The sequence below is a fragment of the Corythoichthys intestinalis genome, chromosome 7, assembly GCF_030265065.1.
Source record: "Corythoichthys intestinalis isolate RoL2023-P3 chromosome 7, ASM3026506v1, whole genome shotgun sequence".
NCBI classification, from domain to species: Eukaryota; Metazoa; Chordata; class Actinopteri; order Syngnathiformes; family Syngnathidae; genus Corythoichthys; species Corythoichthys intestinalis.
Genome location: NC_080401.1, coordinates 26,707,255 through 26,727,712, shown reverse-complemented (window position 1 = coordinate 26,727,712; position 20,458 = coordinate 26,707,255). Strand labels below are relative to the sequence as shown.

Here is a 20,458-nt window from a genome sequence, read left to right as displayed (position 1 = left end):
AATTAGTACTGCTTTTATGTTTATTTCTTTACATTTCACTTCAAAGTAATGGCAAATTTGTTGTGCCAGTTGATGTTAATCAGGCATTAATTGTTAATATAATTAATAAAAGGTATTTGGCTCTAACTAAAGCTTGTCATAATTTTATCGCATCAGGCGGGTCGGCTCTCAAGCTCAATGAGGACCAAGTCACATCTCCAGGTCCTCCTCTGAGAACCTGGGCAAAAAAAATATGTGCACCCCTGTCTATAAAGTAAACATATCGTAGTTTAAAAGTGTAGCCGGCAGAGTTTAGCCTCTTTTAGTCTTTCCAATATTGTTTCTGTTATGCTTCAAGTAAACAATTCACTTTGAAAGCTAAGGGTGGATATCATTTCTCTTAATTGCAATGGGCCCTGCGCCGTTCTTTTCAATGCTTCAACTGCGACCTGGAAATTGTGACTCAAGCATCAAAGAAGGTTCATTTACTACCAAGCCTTGCTGTCATAAAATGTGCAGAATGTGGCTTGGCATTGTCTTGCTGAAACAAACAGGGACATCCCTTAAAAAGATATTACTTGAATAACAGCATATTTTTTTCAAAAACCTTTATGTACATTATGCAAGTTATCCGTGACATGGGTACACCCATCATCATCATAGATGCTGGGTTTTGAACTTTGCGAGCCCAGAGGATACGGTGCCTGTGATTTCCAAAACCAATTTGAAATTTGGAATCCACAGACAATGGCACTTTTACACTTGCATCATTCCATCTCAGATGAGCTCAGACTAAGAGAAGAGGGTGACGATTTTTTAAATGTAGTTATGGCTTTAGCTTTGTATGCGAGAGTTTATATTTGCATATGTGTGCATAGCAATGAACTGATTTAACAGATACTGGCTTTTTGAAGTGTCCCTGAGCCCATGTGGCAATGTTATTCCGGAATGTAAATACAGTGATACCTCGACATACAATCGCATCGACATACAATCCTTTCGACATCCAATGTAAAATTTAACTCGTCATTTGTTCCAACATATGACGACATGCTCAAAATACAATGATTTATGGCGTCGCAATTTCATTGTTTTGCAGCGCAGCGGATTTTCTTGTAAGAAAAATCAACATCGGTCCCAAGAAGGTTAGTGCCGGTGGTGAAAAAATGTGACGCTTACCATTGAAATTCAGATGGAAATGATAGAAAAATATGACCGCGTTGTGCACGTTAGTGAACTGGCTCGACAACACTGCCAAAATATATCTATGATCTTGACAGTCCTCTCCGACCTCCGCCAGTCTTTAAAAGTTTGGGTGGCAATTATTATTATTGTAGCGTCGGTAAGGAAGTCACAATTATCGTCAGGTTTTTAATCATTTGTCTTAGAACTTGTGCAACACGGCTACTGTCCGCCGTAGCCGACACCAACAACATGAAAAGAGAAACTCTTCCGCACGTCTCTCACTCTGTCGTTAGTAATACGCATCAATCTACACCTTACGTCAACACAGGCTGTTCACAAACAGTATGCAAAACACAACAGCCACATTAGAACATGATTCGTTACATTATTATTATTATTCCGATTTGTATTCATAATGTATTTGTTTTGCTATGTGTAATTGCTATTTGCAGAAGTCATTAAGTATTTAGCGTAGGTTTTTGGGCTGTGGAACAAATAATCGAATTATAATGTATTCTTATGGGAAAATCCCGACCATTTCAACTTACAAACAAGGTCCATGAATGAAGTCAATTCGTATGTCGAGGTCCCACTGTAAGAGCCTTGTCTACACGTAGCATGGTATTTTGCAAAAAGTAGAACTTTTACTACAGTAAATGTCACTTTGTGGCTGCAAGGAGGCAAGGCTGGGGGCCGTTGCAAACTAGTATTACTGCAAACCAGTGGCATACGGCATAAACCTAATAAGAAAGGGGAGAATGAAAGAGCAGGAAAAGACTGGAACACAGGCATGATATCTACAATAACTCAACAAAGGAAGAACAAGAAAGCAGGGGAACTAAGGCTACGTTAGCACTGCAGGCGTAATGCCCAGTTCTGAGTTCATGTAAATTCCAATTTTTTGTTCATTAAAAAAAAAAAAAAAAAACATATGCGACACGCAATGTGAAAAGAATGCGTCCGTGACATCACACACATGCGCACTGCTACACATGATACATCGTCACATGACGTACAGTAGTGTTTACAGAAGTAAATATGGTCCTTTCGGGAGGTCTCATCAATCAGTTATGAATGTGTCTACATACGGAATTTTCAAGTTACGACACGCTTCAACAGGAAAATATTGCCTCTTGTTAGGAAGAAATTTCAGGATACGAAAGGCAAAAATACAGCATGGGTTGCTACTCGCAGCTCCCAGAGTTTAATAAACTGAACATACTTATAGCTGTTATGCCTTTGGCTATTGTCGAGCATCTTTCTGGCCTCCATTTGGGTAAGAGGGACCTCTACTGTATGTGTATGTGTGTATCCCAGCGTCCTTTTCATTTGCCCCTCGGGCCATGAGGTGTTCTGACAGCTTTATGTGAGTGTATTGTCTTTTATTCTTTGTTTTTTCATTATGCACAACTCTCATTTTGTTTATTGTGCAATATAATCGCATTGTAACATGTATTTGTTACATGTTTTGATGCATTTTTGTGCTTGATCAAATATTTATGTCTAAATATTGGGGGGCTTGGAACGGATGAGGGCATTTACATGGAAAACGGGTTTCTACACATGGAATTTTCAGGCTATGAAACTACTTCCAGAACCAGTTAATTTCGTAAGTAGAAGTACAACTCAATAGCGATTAGACTTGTAATCTTTACATTTTAGTTATAATTTAAAAAATAATAATAATAATAATAATGTTGCTCTATTATATTTTTGGGTGACCTTATTGATCAATGACAATGGTAAAATCCAAAGCCAAATGATTTTGTACTTGTATGTAAATTGCCGATGGAAGATGGTGCCACATAAGATCGGTCACAAGGGTTAGGGAATGAGCTGATTCGAACTATTTGTTGGGGAGGGGGGGCATCCTACTGTCTCACACCTGGTACAAATTATTTTTTTCTATTGTATGTAAGTGAAGACCTGACTGCGAGAGAAGTACAGAGATAAAAGAGGGGCAAAATAGAAAAGATGGGCAAGTGAGGGGTGGGTTGGAGTTGAGGCAATGTGAACTGCCAAGTGAGGTTTTCATCGATTGGCAGGTGATATTACAAAAACCATATGTGTTGGTACAACATCTGCCTGGTGTGTGTGTCTTTGATATAGAAAGTCTGTGAATGATGTAACTAAAGAATAGATAAAACACGACACTTCATGAAGCCCAGATTACCAATATTAGCTTTGTCATTATTGCTCCCCTTGATCCTTTAGTCTGTAAAATTTACTACAACCTTTGAAATATGAATTATTTATTTTCCTGAGTCCAAACTAATGACCTGGTATGTCATATTGAAACTAAGCTCTGATACAAAAAATTCATAATTCGGTAAAAATATATGGTCATCTGGGACTTGTCACGTTCTGCTGCTGGTTAGATTATGTTTCGTTACAGAGCTCACTGTGGGGGGTAGTGACGGGATCTGTCGTTCACTTGAGTAAACGAATCCATTCCGGTTCGTTCAGTAAAAAGATTCGTTCAAACAAATCGTTCAACGAATCGTTCGCCCCCCTCATCTCCCTCCCCGCCCAAACGAATCGTTCGGTTACTGAACGGGAAGTGACGTTGCCGAACGAATCACCAAAGACTGCTTCGCAGTATAACTGAACGGGAAGTGACATTGCTTGGTCCCTCCCTCTCTTGCACACAGGCACCACTCGTCGTAGTTTCAGAAATGAGTGACAGGCGGTATCATTCTGCTTTCACAGACGGCCTCGTCTCCCTCCTGCTGCTGCAAAAGCGAGGGAGAACTTCCGCGTCGTCTGTCCTAGTTCTATGGGCTCAAAGTCACGGCTCGTGCTTGCATTTCGATTTAGGACACGGTTAAACATTTTCCTTTTGTGGGGGGAGTGGGGGTTTGGGGTCGGGGGCGCACAGACTTTCTTTAGCATGATCTTGATCACATATGCTACCAGCCAACGCAGCATGCTTGCTGTCACGAAAATAAAAATAAATCGAAAGTTTAATTTCTAAATATGGAACGACCAACACATCATATTTACCTCTCGCTCTGTTGTATTTTTGTTTTTATGCTCATCACTATTATTTTAGGTCACTATTGTTAAAACTGAAGTGTAAATAGCTAGTTGTCAAATGTGCTGCTCTGAAATAAAAACAATACTACATTTTGATATTCGACAGTTTAATTGCAAATCAGTATTAAGATGATCGTATTGAATTTTTGCACTGGTATTAACAAATAAAATAATCCGGTCAGCTCCCCTGTCGCCCCCTCATCTCAGATTGTCAAAAGCTGACGAGAAATAATTGTTTGCTCTTTACGATGTTGCCTTTCTACTCTCATTAGTCTGTTAAGAAAAATGTAGACATATTGCGACATCTCCCGTGTCCGCGTGCGTTGTTTTTGAGTAGCACATGATGGACGGATGGACGTAATTTGTCAAATCAACACCCGACACGCTCTGACACGAAAAAATAAATAAATAAAACAGTCGGAAAAAATTGACATGTATATACAGTTTCATTGCAAATCAGTATTATGGTGATAATACTAAATATTTTTTCTGTGCGCATATGAGGTAAATAACGCTGCCATGAAGCCTCCATATAGTGACAGTTCTCTGCCCCCTTCACTGCCGTGAGTGCCGTCACGCGACCGCAGCTCACTTTTGCTTGCCTCGTAGCTACCCGTGGTTTTTTTATTTATTTATTTTTAGCTACCGTGTTTTAACTACTGTAAATTTGATAGTATGTTGTCAGTCATAGGTAGTCCTGAGTAGTACACTAAACCATGCTCGCTAGATTTGTGTGGTGTTTTGTCTGTTTGAGCAGCATTTGATAGGCTCCACATTAACAAATATGTGACAAAGTCATTTCCTTCCATTTTTTGACTCGTTCACCGCTTTACTGGAAAGTCAAGTTGGCAGCAAGCTAGGTTAGGAACCGGAGGACCGAGTCACTGAACGGGAAGTGACATAACTCAGTCTTGCCCCCTTGCGTGCACGCTGGCTGCTTATTAGCTACACGTGGAAGTGAGTGACAGACGCCCTGATTCTGTTTCCGCTCCCTCCCCTGCCCGCGATGAGGCTGGCGTCTGATTGGTCGTGTGTGATGTCAGAAGACGCTGCCGCTTGCTCAACGCCCTCCCACGCAGCGAACAAGCCCTAACTTCATAGAACGAATCAGTGCAGATGGTGATTAGTTCGGTCTCGTTCACCCAAACAATTCGTTCAAAAAGACCGAATCGTTCGTGACCGATACAACACTAGTGGGGGGGCGTTCCTGACGTCGCACCTGCACTCAATGCAGGCTCATCAACACAGCATTTAAGCACGGCTGATCCCGAAGAAAGCTGTCGAGATATTGCTTGCTGATCGCCATTAGATTCTCGCACTATAGCCTTGCTACTTTCGCTTATTCCCTGCCTAGGATTTTTTGTGTGCTGCCCTCCGTTGAATCTCTACCTTGTGCAGGTATTTGAGTATTTGTATTTTGCCGGCTCTCTGCCTATTGTCTTAGTTACCCTCGAGTTTGTATTATTGAGCCCCGTCGACCTATTGTCACGGACCCTTTTTGTTTTTTCTGCCTTTCCGCAATCGCGTGTTGTTTTTCGTTAGTGCTCAATAAACCCTTGTATTATTGAGCCCCGTCGACCTCCTGTCACGGACCCTTTTTATTTGTTCTACCTTTCCGCAATTGCGTGTTGTTTTTTTCGTTTATGATTAATAAACCCTTGTACGCCATCCCCGCTTGTTGCCTGCTGCTTGGTCCAACCTTATTTCCGTATTCGCGGACGTAACAGGACTCCCATCTACTTGGAATGAGGGGAAATTTTTAACGTATCTACAAGAACATGTCAAGTTAAATATACGAAAAACATTTGGCTAAGCAAATATGAGACATTCTAACATGAGAAAAGGTATGAAACTGCTTTTCTGCCAAAATATCTTCATCAAATATAAACGGCCCATACCTGATTATCGATACTAATTTAAAGTCTGCTGCAATTCAATGGCATCTGTTGGCTGATACGTTAATGAAATATTTTTTTCCATGGTAGGCATCTTTAATGGTACCAATACTAGGGTATAACATTTTTTGCAGAGTTTGTACAAACCTGGATACTAAGGTTTAAGACACTAAAAGATCTGATGGCAGGTACCATTTTGCTCACACCTGAAATTGGTTTCAGTTGGTCTTGATTGAAAAAACTCCTGAATGTTTTACGGTGGCATTTTGCCTGATACTGTACACTGTGCGTAATATTTGACTCTATAGGTTTTGCACAGTGCGACACTGCCCATACTAAATTCAGAAAGACATTGTACATTCTTGACCACCATTCTGAGATTTACATCACATAGCACTGGGAGTTTGGCCGTTGATGCAGATTTGTAGCACAGAATGGAAAATGACAAAAATGAAATATGAATTCCAGCTGGGAAAAACTGTTATAAAATCTTGTGAATACAAACAGCCAACAAAGACATTGCCACAGTTGGAACACTGTTCAAAGGATTGTACATGGGTTAAGCAAATATAAAAGTGGACACAGTTCGTTAACACACAAAAAAAGCAGTCTTTCAACGATTAAAGTATTCTAACATTATGATGAAAGTATTCAATATTCACAAATCTTAGTCAAGAATTGCTGCGACAATAAATAACAGAGCAGCCATGGAGGTTTATGGGAAATAAACCCAAACAACATGTTGCATGACTAGAATGAGGTTATTGAGTTTAATTCCGTTTTGTAGCTGAACAAATGTATGGCTTCTTACCTGTGCACAGCGTCTCTGATTCTCACACCAAACGAGAACTTGGTCACTCTAGGAAAGAAGACACATTTACAAGGATAAACAACGCATTCACCAAAAATACTGCTGTCTGCTCCAAAAAGGTCAGCGGTAAAAGTCACTTAACACCAAGTTGAAATCCCTAAACACCCATCCTAAAAAATGTCACACATTTTGTTCTTTAATTAGGCCAATGTGTGATTTATGCTTGACTCTTACCATTTACACAATTATGGGTGACACGTAATGTCACTTTAATTTACAGCAGGAAAGAACGCAAAACGCTGCTACTAAAAGATTAAATTACATAACTTGAACCATCATGTAGACAGATACACTAAACTGTTAGGCTCTGAGTTCAAAATAAATGGCTGAAGAGACTTCATTTGGTCAAACATTGTGACTTAGTCGGAGTTGTCCTGTTGTGTACGTGTGTAGATGAGTGCAAAGAGATGAGCCAGTTTGAAGCTAAGAACAGCTCACTCATGAGAGGGTTTAGTCATCATTAAAGAACTTATTTCTCTCCAAAACTTAGTTTCAACAAATGCTCAAACACACACATTAAGCTTCCGCATCGCGGTGACGGCGTAGCGACGATGTAGAACCTACGGCGTTAATGAGCATTCGATAGTTCTGCGGCAAGGGAACACGTTACTCTGTAATTCACCGCCAAGCCACTGGAGGGGTGTGGCGTTGTGTTTGCACGGTTTTGGAGGACTCTTGTCGACTTCCTCTAGTTTTCTTCCAATTATACAACAATGCCAACAGAAATGGAACGCTTGAATGTGGATCTTCAGATCATCAACATTGAACCACAAATGTTTGTTTTTTTTTAACAACAAATGTTGATTATACAAATGTTGAGGCACAGGCGAAGCAGAAAAAAGTTGCAGTGGTGGTCTGTCCGGCTGTTGATGCCACACAGAGACTGGCAGTTTACGAATTCTAGCATCAGGTGGAAGCCAGCAAGCTGTGTTTCTTCGCCGTGTCCTACAACCAGCCAATGGGAAGCCATAGCAGATTTCTGGCGGCTATGGAACTTCCCAAACTGCATTGGAAGCCTTGATGGTAGACACGTAATTATAAGAGCGCCGAGGCACTCTCAATCAGTGATGATGTATCAAGTGTGTGAACTGTCTTTTGTTGAAAATTAAACATCAAAACAACTCTTTAGACACTTTTATTCTTCATATACTTGAAGTGTAAAATGTAAGTCACAGACTCACAGAAAACTTATATACACAATAAATGATAAAGAGCACCAACCAAAGATCCGACATAAAGTGATAAAAAGCTGGCAGTTTTTGGCCGACTGTGTCACCGCTTCGTGTGGCCATTCGCTTCCAAATACACACATACTTGTCTCGGAGGTTCTCCCTTTTTTTTATGCAATCGCTGACCTCTAGCCCCGTATTTTCAGCAGTCTCCTTCCACGAATTGCTTGCCATTTGGCAATCTTTATAATGTCTTGACTAAACATTGTAGAGGTTGTCGTACTTGCGGACCTCTTCGATGATACTCTCGTTGGCTTGGTCCATTTTTGCGTGTAGCACAACAATGTTTGAAAATGGTTGTGATTTCGCGCTGAACTGGAAACAACAGTCTGAGCGGACCAATCACAGTCCATTTGCATCATTTCACCACGCATTGACGTGACGCCTAGTCAAGAATCTGTGGAGTTGCACGTCAGGCTACGGCGGAGGGGCGTAAATCGGGTCTGCCTTGACGGCATATAGGTCTGCCGCAGGAGCATAGCTCGGCCTTTGCAGTTCTACTTCAGTAAGCGACCATTGTAACTCTGTTGTGAAGGGCTAAAGTTGAGTGACAAAGGTTTGAGTTTAGAGGGTTAGTGGCTGTAATGCTAACAAAGACACAGGCCGTTAACACTCAAATGACTTTTGAGTAAAAGGTGGACTTGTTTGTGCAAAAATACATACATGTGTTAACTCTTCTGAAGCTACCAGAACAGAGATGCCACTACTTGTCTGATTTTGGTACAGGCGGTGTGTGATCAGTTTCCACTCAGTAATGGGAAGATTGTGAGTGAGAATGGTTGTTTGGCGATTGACTGGAAAACAGTTTAGAATGTAGTCCATCTGTTGCCTAAAGTCAACTGGGATGGGATCCAGCCCTCCGCGACACTGACCAGAATAAGCGATAGGATGGGGTGGGTATGTTACTGTAAAATTAGACTTGTTGTAAAATATGTGATTAAAAGGGACCACAACACCCATTCTTTGCATTCAGACTACAGGCATATCTGATTCCAATGGGATTCCTCCTCAAATCTGATTTTCAGGGCTGACTGTTCACACTATTTTTAGCAAGTGTCCAAATCAGATTTGGGCTAGTTCAGACTGGGTCACATTATTGACACACCTGACTTGTTGCTGTGGCAACAAAGGCATCGGGCAGCATAGAGTGACGTCAAGGACAGTCAAAACCCGTGTGGGCTGGTCAGACTGAGAAGCATCTGATACATATCTGATTTGAAAATACCTCCTGTATGTGGTTTTAATCAGTCTTGCAAACATTTGATTCCTGTGTTTTGGGACTGTTCAGACAAAAAAAGAGCCATCCAGTTTCAAACTGGATTGGCTAAAAATCAGATTTTGGCTGCCAGTCTAAACAAGGCTATTGTGTCACCATTTTATTGTACTCCTTCAGGATTGAGTTTTTGATGGAAGATCTCACTGCTTTTACTGCTTTTGGCTTCAGCTTCAAATTCCTTTCATTTCACAAGAATGCCATTGTAGTTGTGCCAGATGAATGTAGTCAACCTTGTATTCGAGAGACTATTAAACTCATCTTAGATCTTCACGATGGAATTCTATCAGTCAAATGCTCTGTGATGTCCAATCCGTATGAACTCGTGATGTGCCCTTCCAGTCTCACTTTAACACTAACTCTGCCTGAACAAAATATTTCATATATTATTATCAAAGACCTGAGACCATAAAGAGGAGGGTTAAACACATCCACATCTGTAAGGAGTTTATATAAAATATTAATTCTGTTCCTTACTCACCAAGGACTTACCATCATTTCTTTCACAAAACCAACACTTACATAATAGATACACAAAACAATACCTATATGAATAAATCCTCTTCTTGACGATTACTATGATAAATACAAACAAATAATTAAATATTGAACTCGCTTTGATAGTATATTTTATTGGTTTAGAGTTTGCGAATGTCTTTACTGTTCATATGTAAAGTACTCGACAGCTGCCACTCCAGCTTGACGAGTAAAAATGAATTAACCTCATATTACTATGAGTTTTAATATAATCCTTTTTGTATGAATACTGTATATTATTCTAAATACATTATCTGTAAATACTGTGTGGGTGAATGTCTTTAAAACAGTGGGCAGATGCGGGAAAAAAAGGACAGTCTGGTCGCCGATTGATTAGTGTTAGGCAACGTTCACACCACATGGAGTGATCCACAATTCGGATTTTTGTTAACTTCCGATTTTTTGTGTAGCTGTTCATATTGCACAACATAAACGACTCGCAGTGTAAAGGGAATGCATCCATGACGTCATGCGCACATGTCTTTAAATATATTAAATACAGTCCTTTCGAGAGGTCAGAGCCAAAAATTATTTTAACATAATAGCCTCACATTTGTCATACAGAAGCAAAAGATATTTTGGCGCCTTGTCAAGTCACTGCTCGTTCTTGTCTGTTGTGTTTTGTCGAACAGTTTCACTCGTTGATGAAGTATAGAGGATGAGTACCGATGAGCGTTCATAGTGCAAAGGGTGATTTATATTCACACATGAAAGAGAACCAGGTTGGATACGAAAAAATCGGAATTGTAGTGGTCTGCATAAAAAAAAAAATATCAGATATGTTTGGTAAATACATCAGCAAATAGGGGCAAAGGAATTGACCTGCGGTGAGAACGTATTCCTAATTAGTTGTGTGTCAACTTGTACATATTTGTGTTTATTGAATTGCGACTCATTCAACAAAGCAAGTCAAAGCCAACTCCCTTCTTGTCCTCTTTGGCCCCAACTCAATCTGGATAGAATCTTTTAGACTGCATAACCTCCGTTTTTTTTTTTTTTTTAAATCCTACAGTGAGTGCATGTATGGCAAGAGAAAGTAAAACGATGATCCTGTAGTGCAGGGGTTCCCAACCTATTCCACTAAGGCACACTGTGGGTGCAGGATTTCATTCTTACCAAACAAGATGACAACACTTTTTCCCCAATCTGGTGTTTTACAAGTGCAATCAGTTGATTGCAGTCAGGTGTGGCTTGTTTTAGCAGAAGCCTCATTGGTTCAACTGTCTCTGCTGGATCGGCTGGAACAAAAACCAGGACCCACAGTGTGCCTTGAGGACTGGGTTGAAAACCCCTGCTGTAGTGTGTCGTGTTATTAGTTTTCAATGCCGAGATTTTCGTGTAACGTACTATGTTAAGGTTACGCGTTAAGGTTACTCAAATTGTTTACAGCAGACATGTAGAGCCATTTGACAGGGAATGCACACATTTTAGCGCCGCTCCACCTAAAGTGCGTATCGGGCTGAATGTAATGTACGCAGTACACCACTAGAAAAGCATATAATTGGACTCATTTTCTGACCAATGCACAAAGCAGAGTATGGACATCAGAGAAATATGTATAGAATTTATATGTGATGTATGATTTTAATCATAAATCTTAAAGTAGATTTACAGTACTCCTACTACTTCACAGAATGGTAGTCTAGAGCAGAGTTAATCATAGACGTGCCATAATATAACTACATGGCCACCCATAACTACTGGAAAATCTGAGAACTGCTCACGTCATCCAGTCACATTTTCTTAACCAATAGGAAAAACTCAACATATCATCATACTTATAGATATCCCAGCATGTGACCACATCGTCAACACTTAAGTACAAACAAACACACATACTGTCTGGAGATGAGGTGTAGTTCTTTTGTATTGTTTACATTATGGTAATGACGCCTTCCCTCCTCAAGGTGTCGACTTTTTCAAGTTAGTAGGGGCTTTACACCCCCTGTAGCATCGCCCATGGCTTAAAGAGGAAATTAAGAACACTTTTTGGGGTGTGCTCAAGAAGACTCTTGCAGTAGCTGCATGTTAGGAATTGAGTTTACAAACTGCCCTGCCCGTGTGGTTAAACAGGGTGGTATTGGGAGAAAAAAAATCTGAACTAAAAGACACCATGATTGAAGAAATACCATTTATCAGACTGAGTTGTATCAATTTGAGAAGGAGGAAAAATCACAAGACATTTAGAAGTTTAAATGTTAAGGCCGAGTTATGTGTCCGCGTCAGACCTGCGCCGTCAACGAAGACCCGATTTACGACCCTGCACCGTAGCCTCCCTGGGTCCTTCTTTTTTTTCTGACTTTACATCGTGTCAACGCGTGTGACGTAGTGGAAATGGACTATGATTGGTCCGCTCACAGTTTTGTTTATGGTTCAGGGTGAAATCACCGCCATTCTCAAAAAAAAAATTTTCTACACGCAAAAATGGACCAAGCCGACGAGAGTATCAACGAAGAGCAAGTACGACAGCTTCTACAATGTCTTGTCAAGACATTATGAAGATTGCCAAATGGCTAGCAATTCGTGGGAGGAGATTGCTGAAAATACGGGGCTGGAGGTCAGCTAGCGATTTAATTTAAAAAATGGAAGAACCACCAAGACAAGTGCAGTATGTGTGTGTTCGGAATCGAATGGCCACTCAAAGCGGCGACCCAGTCGGCCAAAAACTGCAAGCTTTTTATCACTTTATGTCGTATTTTTGGTCTGTGCACTTCATCATTTATTGTGTACCTATGTTTGCCATGAGTCTGTGACTTATTTACGTGTCACACTTCAAGTATATGAAGAATAAAGCACAGGCGTGGTGTCAAAAGAGTTGTTTTGATGTTTCATTTTCAACAACAGACAGGTCACACACGATACATCATCACTGATTGAGAGTGCCACGGTGCTTTTATGATAACGTTAACATCAAGGCTTCCAGCGCAGTTTGGGAAATTCCATAGACGCCAGAAATCTGCTATGGCTTCCCACTGGCTGTTTGTATTACACGGCAAACAAATCGGGCTGGAGGGCTTTGCAGACCTCGGACAAAACACTGGACGCAGTGCTCGACGCCGGTTTGAAGCTAGCCGCTACAGCTAACTGTTTTCCACCCGAGGCTAGAACTCTATGCGGCATCAAAAGTTGGACAGACCGCCTCAAAACCGTCTTCTGCGTCGCCTACGCCTCAACATTTGTATGATCAACATTTATTTAATGTTGATGAGCTGAAGATCCACATTCAAGCGTTCCATCTTGCATTGTTTATTTTTTTTCTCCGTTAAACTAGACAAGAGGAAGTCAACAAGTATACCACAAAAACCATACAAACATAACGCCACACCCCTCTAGTGGCTTGGCGGTGAATTACAGAACAACGCGTCACCTGGACGGAGAGCCATCGAATATCAAATGATGCCGTAGTCGCTGCGCCGTCACCGCAACGCGGGAGTATAACTCAGGCTTTACAGTAGTGTATTTATAGAGGAAAATCACAATGCTACTGTCGTTTGTTAGGTATGCCAATCAGACGACGTTGCGACAATGAGACATTGTCAGATGAAGATCAGCCTAATTCATCATAGAATTAACAGTCAGTGTTTTACAACTATGTAAGAAACTAATTACTACTACTATAGATACCGTAATTTTCGCACTATAAGGCGCAATTGACTATAAGCAGCCACCCATCAAATTTGACATGTAAACGGCATTTGTTCATAGATATGCCGCACTAGACTATAAGCCGCAGATGTCTTCACTGTATTATGGGACATTTACACCAAAAGATATTAACCAGTTACACTTTATTTAACAGCCGCATCATAAGACTGTCATAAGACCAAATGAACCACAATGAAGCTTTGATCCAATTGGCTGCAAAGCTTCATTGCTTCAAAAAGCTTCATTTGGCCATCACTGTTCTCTTAGGAGAGACAGTCAACCTCTGCTGCCACTGCTGTCAACACTGTTGTCATCCATCATGCCTCCTAGCATGCGTTGCAGCGCTACAGATGTAAATAATAAATTCATGTTCTGTGCTCATTATTTACTGTTACTGTTCTATTTGTTTCATTAATTGCTAGTTATGGAATTTATAACACTTTATTTGACAGTGGTACCATAAGACTGTCATTAGACCATCATAATTATGACATGACACTCTCATGAGCTTTAATGAATGCTTATGAAAGACATAATTTTGTGTCATACGGAAAATTATCTCACTTTTGATGGGATGTAAAAAATCCGAGCTGGACATAAAAGGAGCAAGCGACATAATTTTCCGGATGACACTTAATGACATCTGTCATAAGCATTCATTAATGCCCATGATAATTTCATGTCATCATTATGACGGTCTTATGGCAGTCTTAACCCAAATAAATCAACAAATAAGCCACACTGGAGTATAGACCGCAGGATTCAAAATGAGGGAAAAAAGTAGCGGCTTATAGTCTGAAAATTCCGGTACTAATCATTTTAATTTAGAGTATATGATCAGAAAATGACTGATCAAATGATGAAGAATAAAACGGCATAAAATGTGCTATAAATCATTTTACAAATTTAAAAATGAAAAAAAAAAAAAAAAAACAGGAAGGTGAATAAAACATCAAAATATTGGTGCCTCCATCATAATGTCCGCTGGGACCAGGGAGGCCTCAAGGATCATAAGTATTCTGTGGGCCGGTTCTAAAAATATTTCAACAGTAATTGGATTAGGGAATGTTGTAGAAGTGATCATTAGAAAATAAAAATGCAAAATAAAGTGGCTTTACATTGATTTATATAATGACTAAATAACGTCATCTTTGAGGGGGGTTTTTTTCCCAACAATTTCATTGCGGAAGTGTTTATTAAACTGGAATCAGTAACTAAGAAGTTGCGCTCACTTTCATAGATTAGATTGACGTTTATGCAGGGGTGAAAGTGGCTTGAATTTCTTGCCGGAACTCCCCGAAGTGAAGGTCCCCACGGAGCCAGAAATTTTGTTTAGTTGTTTATTTATTTATTTTTGAGTGTGTGTGTGTGTGGGGGTGGGGGGGGGGGGGTGAAACCTCCTAAAACTACTGAAATGCAAAGAAAACTGTTTTGGCACAGTATTTCTATAAGACATACAAAAACTGATTTCCATTCAAAATTGTATTTTTTCAATGATGTTCAAAATAAAAGTTAACAAAAACAGCAATAACCCCAACCTCCATCTCCTAATTTTTATTTGCCCTCATTTCCTAACATACTAAATGCCAAATCTCAATTTTAACTACTTAAGAACATATGATGCATATTAAAATTGAAGTCAATGTAAACATTTACTTTTGCTTTTTTTTTTTTTTTAATAATAAAGATATAAGTAACATACATTCAGAAAAATACAAATGACTTATATTATGCAGAGTGAAATGGAATATATTTTAAAGATCGTGCAAACATTGACTTTTTTAAATCCTAATGAATAAGTAGCCTAACATGAATGAACAAATATAAGTCCAAAGTGAACATTGACAGGTAAGATGTTCTGAACCTCACCATTAGAGCAAATAAAACTAAATATGATAAATCAGCCTCCTCAACTCTTTCCTTGCTCTTAAAGATTTGATCCATTTTCTGTTGCATTGCCCTTTTTTTGACGCATCAATTCAAAAAACTTTTTGTTGTTGTTGTTGTTGCTGTTCCAGAAAACATGCACATTTGAACCAAACAGAGCTAACTATCTCTGCTGATCACATGTCAGTATGTCAGCCAATTGCCGTGTGCATTCGCGCATTGATGTGACTCATCATCGTCGGACTCGGATAACTGCAGCAGCTAGGGAAACCTCCATTCCGTCCGTGGAATAAAATAAATAATAAATATCGGTGGAAACGGATTACGCTACACAAGCACTTTATTATGCTTATTGTTAACACTTGTGTATGTAAATCTGTTGTTGGTAGATTGTTTTCTTCTTGGAGATGAAATGCATGTGTGGCAGCTTAGCATTTAAATTTTCTATTTTTTTAACATAACGTTTTGACAGTAGCCGTCATATTTTTGGAATCAAAGCACCATGTACCGGAACAGCATTCCGGCCCTGAATCTTATACCGGAACTGCGTTCCTGCCCTGAATCTTATACAGGAACTGAGTTCCTGACCGTTCTGGCCCAATTTCACCCCTGCATTTATGCAAATCGAGATGTTTCTTCAAAGACCACAAGAACTGACTTCATGAACAAAAAGACTTCAATTAAAAGGCCTCCCTTCTATCCGGTGTTAATATGTGTCCTTAAAGTTGTTCAAGTATAATAAATAAATAGCAATCGCAAGAAAACACATATGGTGCACACTTAAATATGTGTGCATTCATCATGCACAGTACAGATGAGGACAGAAATAGAAATCACACTTGGACCTGATGGATCAATAAAGCTTGTCTGCGCGCCCTAAACAACTAAGGGTAGGGTGCATGTGGTTTTGTGGGTGTTGTGGTGAGGTGTAGTAGAAAGTCTATTGAACATGAGGCATTACCCAATCAGTTCCAGATGACCAGAGACAAACACCACTACACCATGTGTGAGTGTGTGTGCATGAATGGTTGCAAATGTATCATGACTAACTTCCACTCACCAGAAATCACAAGTTCTTCCCAAAAAGCTCATATTGAGGTCTAATCTTTCCCGACAGAGGTCCTTAATTGCTCTACCCATGTGTATACTTTGGTGCTTGGGTTTGTGCAGGGCCAAATCCTGAACAATAACAAACATCATGAAAAGTTTGTGACTTCTAATTCAAGGATTTCATAGAACGCAGAGGAACCACAACAAATAATGCAAAAAGAAAACTGGGTCTGTAGAAGAAGCCAACAACTAAGCTGATACTGCATTCACACTGCATAAACTATTTGTTTTTAATTTTTTTTCTCAGAAACACAAGTATTTGGGATCAAAGGGTGACTTTGTATTGAAATGAATCGGATTGAATCAGTTGGAATCGTTTACTATTTTTTATTAATCCTACTATTATTATTAATCAGACCGTAGACTGTGAATGGAGATGATACAAATAGAGATAAGATTCACACGCCTATCTGGAACACTATTTTTCGGGATCATCTAGTGTGTGATGTATTTATCCCAATAATCTATGAGCATGACAAATTCCAAATCATGGGGTTTGACTATAGTTCATCTCGTGCTTTCTGTTTCTTGGTGGGAGTTTTGTTCACCGCCATGTCGGGAGTGCAAACATTGTGTGTAAGCAGCCTATAGTACAGTGGTCCCAAACCTTTTTTGCACCAGGGAAAGGTGTAATGTGGGGTTTTTTGTGGAGGAACCAGTTGCGTATCGCAGACACAGAACTTGATTGATGTTGACAGGCAAAGGAAACAATCAGGTCAAGCGGTAATGGACAGTTGATACATTTCAAACATAACTTTGACTTTAACACAGCTATTTTTCACTTTTGTGTCATCCCAAAACATCTGAATAATGTTTTCATTCGACAAAATAACATAAACAACAAGACAAATAGAGCTTTTGATCGCAAAGTAAAAATTTATTTACACATAACTAAACTATTAAACTGTTGAACTATTTGTGCGCATAACAACGGGGAAGGCTCTCGGCTGCTCCCAGTTGAATGAGGTGGCTCCCAGTAATCTGATGAGTCCGGCTCAACATCGGTCTCACTTTTTCATCATCTTCATCGTTGGTTTCAACTTCGGGTTCAGGAGTAACGCAACGTGAGCTCCGCAGAATGCGTGTGGAACCTGACGCTGTTGTGGCCGTTACAGTCTATCTCATCAAGATATATTTTTTTGAATCCTTCTTTGACAATGGTTTTGTTTTCTTTTCGAAACACTCCTCCAGTGTCGTTTGCCTTTTTTTTCCCGATCGTTCTCCACATTTTTCTCAAATTCTCACGCGTCTTCACAAGATCCCTCCAACTTCCCGTTCCTGACTATTTTTCTTCACTTCCTTTCTTGGCCCGAGATGAGTTCTTACAAAATGCGCTACTGCCCTCCAGTGGCCAGTTTTATTGCTATTTTTTTAATTTATCCAGTTTAGGTGGAACAGAACCTAGTGATGCCTCTTGTCAAAAAAAAAAAACGTAAAAGACGTATAAATACGTTTTTGAGACACTGAAACAATGAAAAATAGAGCGTATTTATACGTTTTTGTGAGCAAATGAGTTATGATGGAAACCTTTGTGATGCATGAGTGTGATGCAATATGGTGGCACATGACAGAACAGACTTTGTGACGGAAGCCTGGTGCAATATGTTAGCACATGAGCGCACGTGACAATTAAGTGCAGGGAAAATGAACTCACCATGCGCTGAATCAACCTTTTTTTTTAACAGTGGCCTTTCCTAAAACTTGACGGCAAATGTCTGTGGTCGCAAGCATAATGAGGTTTCTTGGCTTTAGCAATACGGTTTGACTTGAGGTATGATGCTTTCAGTGCATTCGCTTGTGTTGCCTTGTTTTTTAGCTTTTAGCATTATGCAAAATGGACTTGGTTGTAGGCTCCTCCTCTGGCTCAGCAGTTGGCCTTTTCCCCATGAAAAGCTGTCCAAAGACTTCGCTGCCCGCAGCACACCACTGACAGCAGCTAAAGTTACTGTTTACATTGAGAGGCTATGGGCTGCTATAGGTGTGCAAACGCACCAGTAATTGCGGCCAACCACTAGATGGCAACCTACACAAAGCTTTACTCGGATTACTCTACAGCAGGGGTGTCCAAACTTTTTGCAAAGGGGGCCAGATTTGGTGTGGTAAAAATGTGGGGGGCCGACCTTGGCTGACGTCCTTTACGTAGAACAATATATTTAAGCAAATTTTAGGAAGCCAATCTGTGTGTCACATTTGCTTTATTTATTTATTTATATTTAATTGATAATTTCAACAATCTCGCAACTAGCCTTTGTGGCGTTCTCTTTCGACTCTCGGGACCTTGCAAAATACTGCTGCTGTGAAATTAAACTAGATTCAAGTTGCTTTAATTTCTCACTGCGTATCTTCCCTGTAATCTTGTCGTACATGTCAGCGTGTCTTGTTTGGTAATATCGCCTCACATTGAACTCTATAGAAACAGCGACTGTCTCTTTGCAAATGAGGCAGACACAATTGTTGCGTATTTTAGTGAAGAAATAGTCCAATTTCCAACTATCCTTGAAGCGTCAGCCGTCGCAGTCAACTTTGTTTTTTGTTGTTGATTGTTGCCATTTTAGAAAATTGGAAGTTAAGGGTCACACGGGGTAATGTTGCTTAGAGGGCTGCTGCCTTTTAGTGGGTAAATGAGGATAACCATTTAATGTGTAAGCAGTACTGCTGACCAAATTAATAAATCTGTGTGCGGGCCAAACATTATTGATGTTATGACAGAGGCTGGGGGCCGGATGAAATTTGACCACGGGCCGCATTTGGCCCCCGGGCCGCACTTTGGACATGTCTGCTCTACAGAGTAGACAGGGATATTGAAGCGTCAAGGCCACAGTCATAGGCCAGATTGGGGTCGTAAACAAATGATTTATTATCACTCTGTGGCCCGATAGCAAATGCGCCACAGACCGGTACTGGTCTGTGGCCCGGCGGTTGAGGATCACTGCTATAGCAGATGGGAATACAGGATTAGATATTTCTTGTGTTACGTGACCCCAGAATAATCAATTTACTTATCAAATTGACAAATCCCAGAGTCCTCTTCATAGCTATTAATTCCTAAATTGCAGAACCCTTGAACATGCAATTTCTGAAGTTCCACTATACTGGACTGTCTCAGAAAATTAGAATACACAATATTCTAATTTTCTGAGACAGTCCTGTATATTGTTCTATGTAAAGGACGTCAGCCAAGGTCGGCCCCCCACATTTTTACCACGCCAAATCTGGTCCCCTTTGCAAAAAGTTTGGACACCCCTGCTTTAAATGGTGGATTAATGTACAGGACTGTCTCAGAAAATTAGAATATTGTGTATTCTAATTTTCTGAGACAGTCCAGTACTATCTTGGAATGTCTTAACCAGGTTTCAGATGACAGTCACCCCCACATCAGCAAAAGATTTCTCTGTTCATCCTCGTTCAACCGATCAAATAACAGGGAGGCCTCTGATGCAGAAAAAGGCAGACGCTTCTTCCTTCACATAGGTGAATGAAGCAAGTCTTATCTTGCAGAGGAAAAAGAATTCTTTGCTTTTGTGTGGTACAGTTTGGTTTATTATGTCTTGAAACAATAAATCAGACCGTTTTTTCCCCCACCACTTTTACGGCATTCATGAATACACAATGGTGAATGTTGGGTTAGCAGTGTAACATACTGTAATACTCTATCAGTTATTTCAACAAAAAAGAAAGACTCACATTGGAGGACTTTCAGTATTGTGACTTTTTTGTGTGGCTGTATTTTAGGAGAAGAGCAGCTTAGAGCAAGACTGCTACTGTCCAACTATCTCTATCCCCTGCTGGCTCGTACTCACACTGAATGGCA

The 20,458-nt window shown here is 40.1% G+C and overlaps 1 protein-coding gene across 2 annotated transcripts in view; it reads right to left on the bottom strand.

Annotated features, from left to right (window-relative positions):
- The window catches only part of anos1b (anosmin 1b), a 71,183-nt gene that overhangs the window by 35,584 nt on the left and 15,141 nt on the right, over nt 1-20,458 (bottom strand). For both annotated transcript variants that reach the window (XM_057842173.1, XM_057842174.1), the window contains exon 2: nt 6,907-6,954. In XM_057842173.1, coding sequence (XP_057698156.1) covers nt 6,907-6,954 — 48 coding nt within the window. The remainder of the gene's footprint in view (nt 1-6,906; nt 6,955-20,458) is intronic.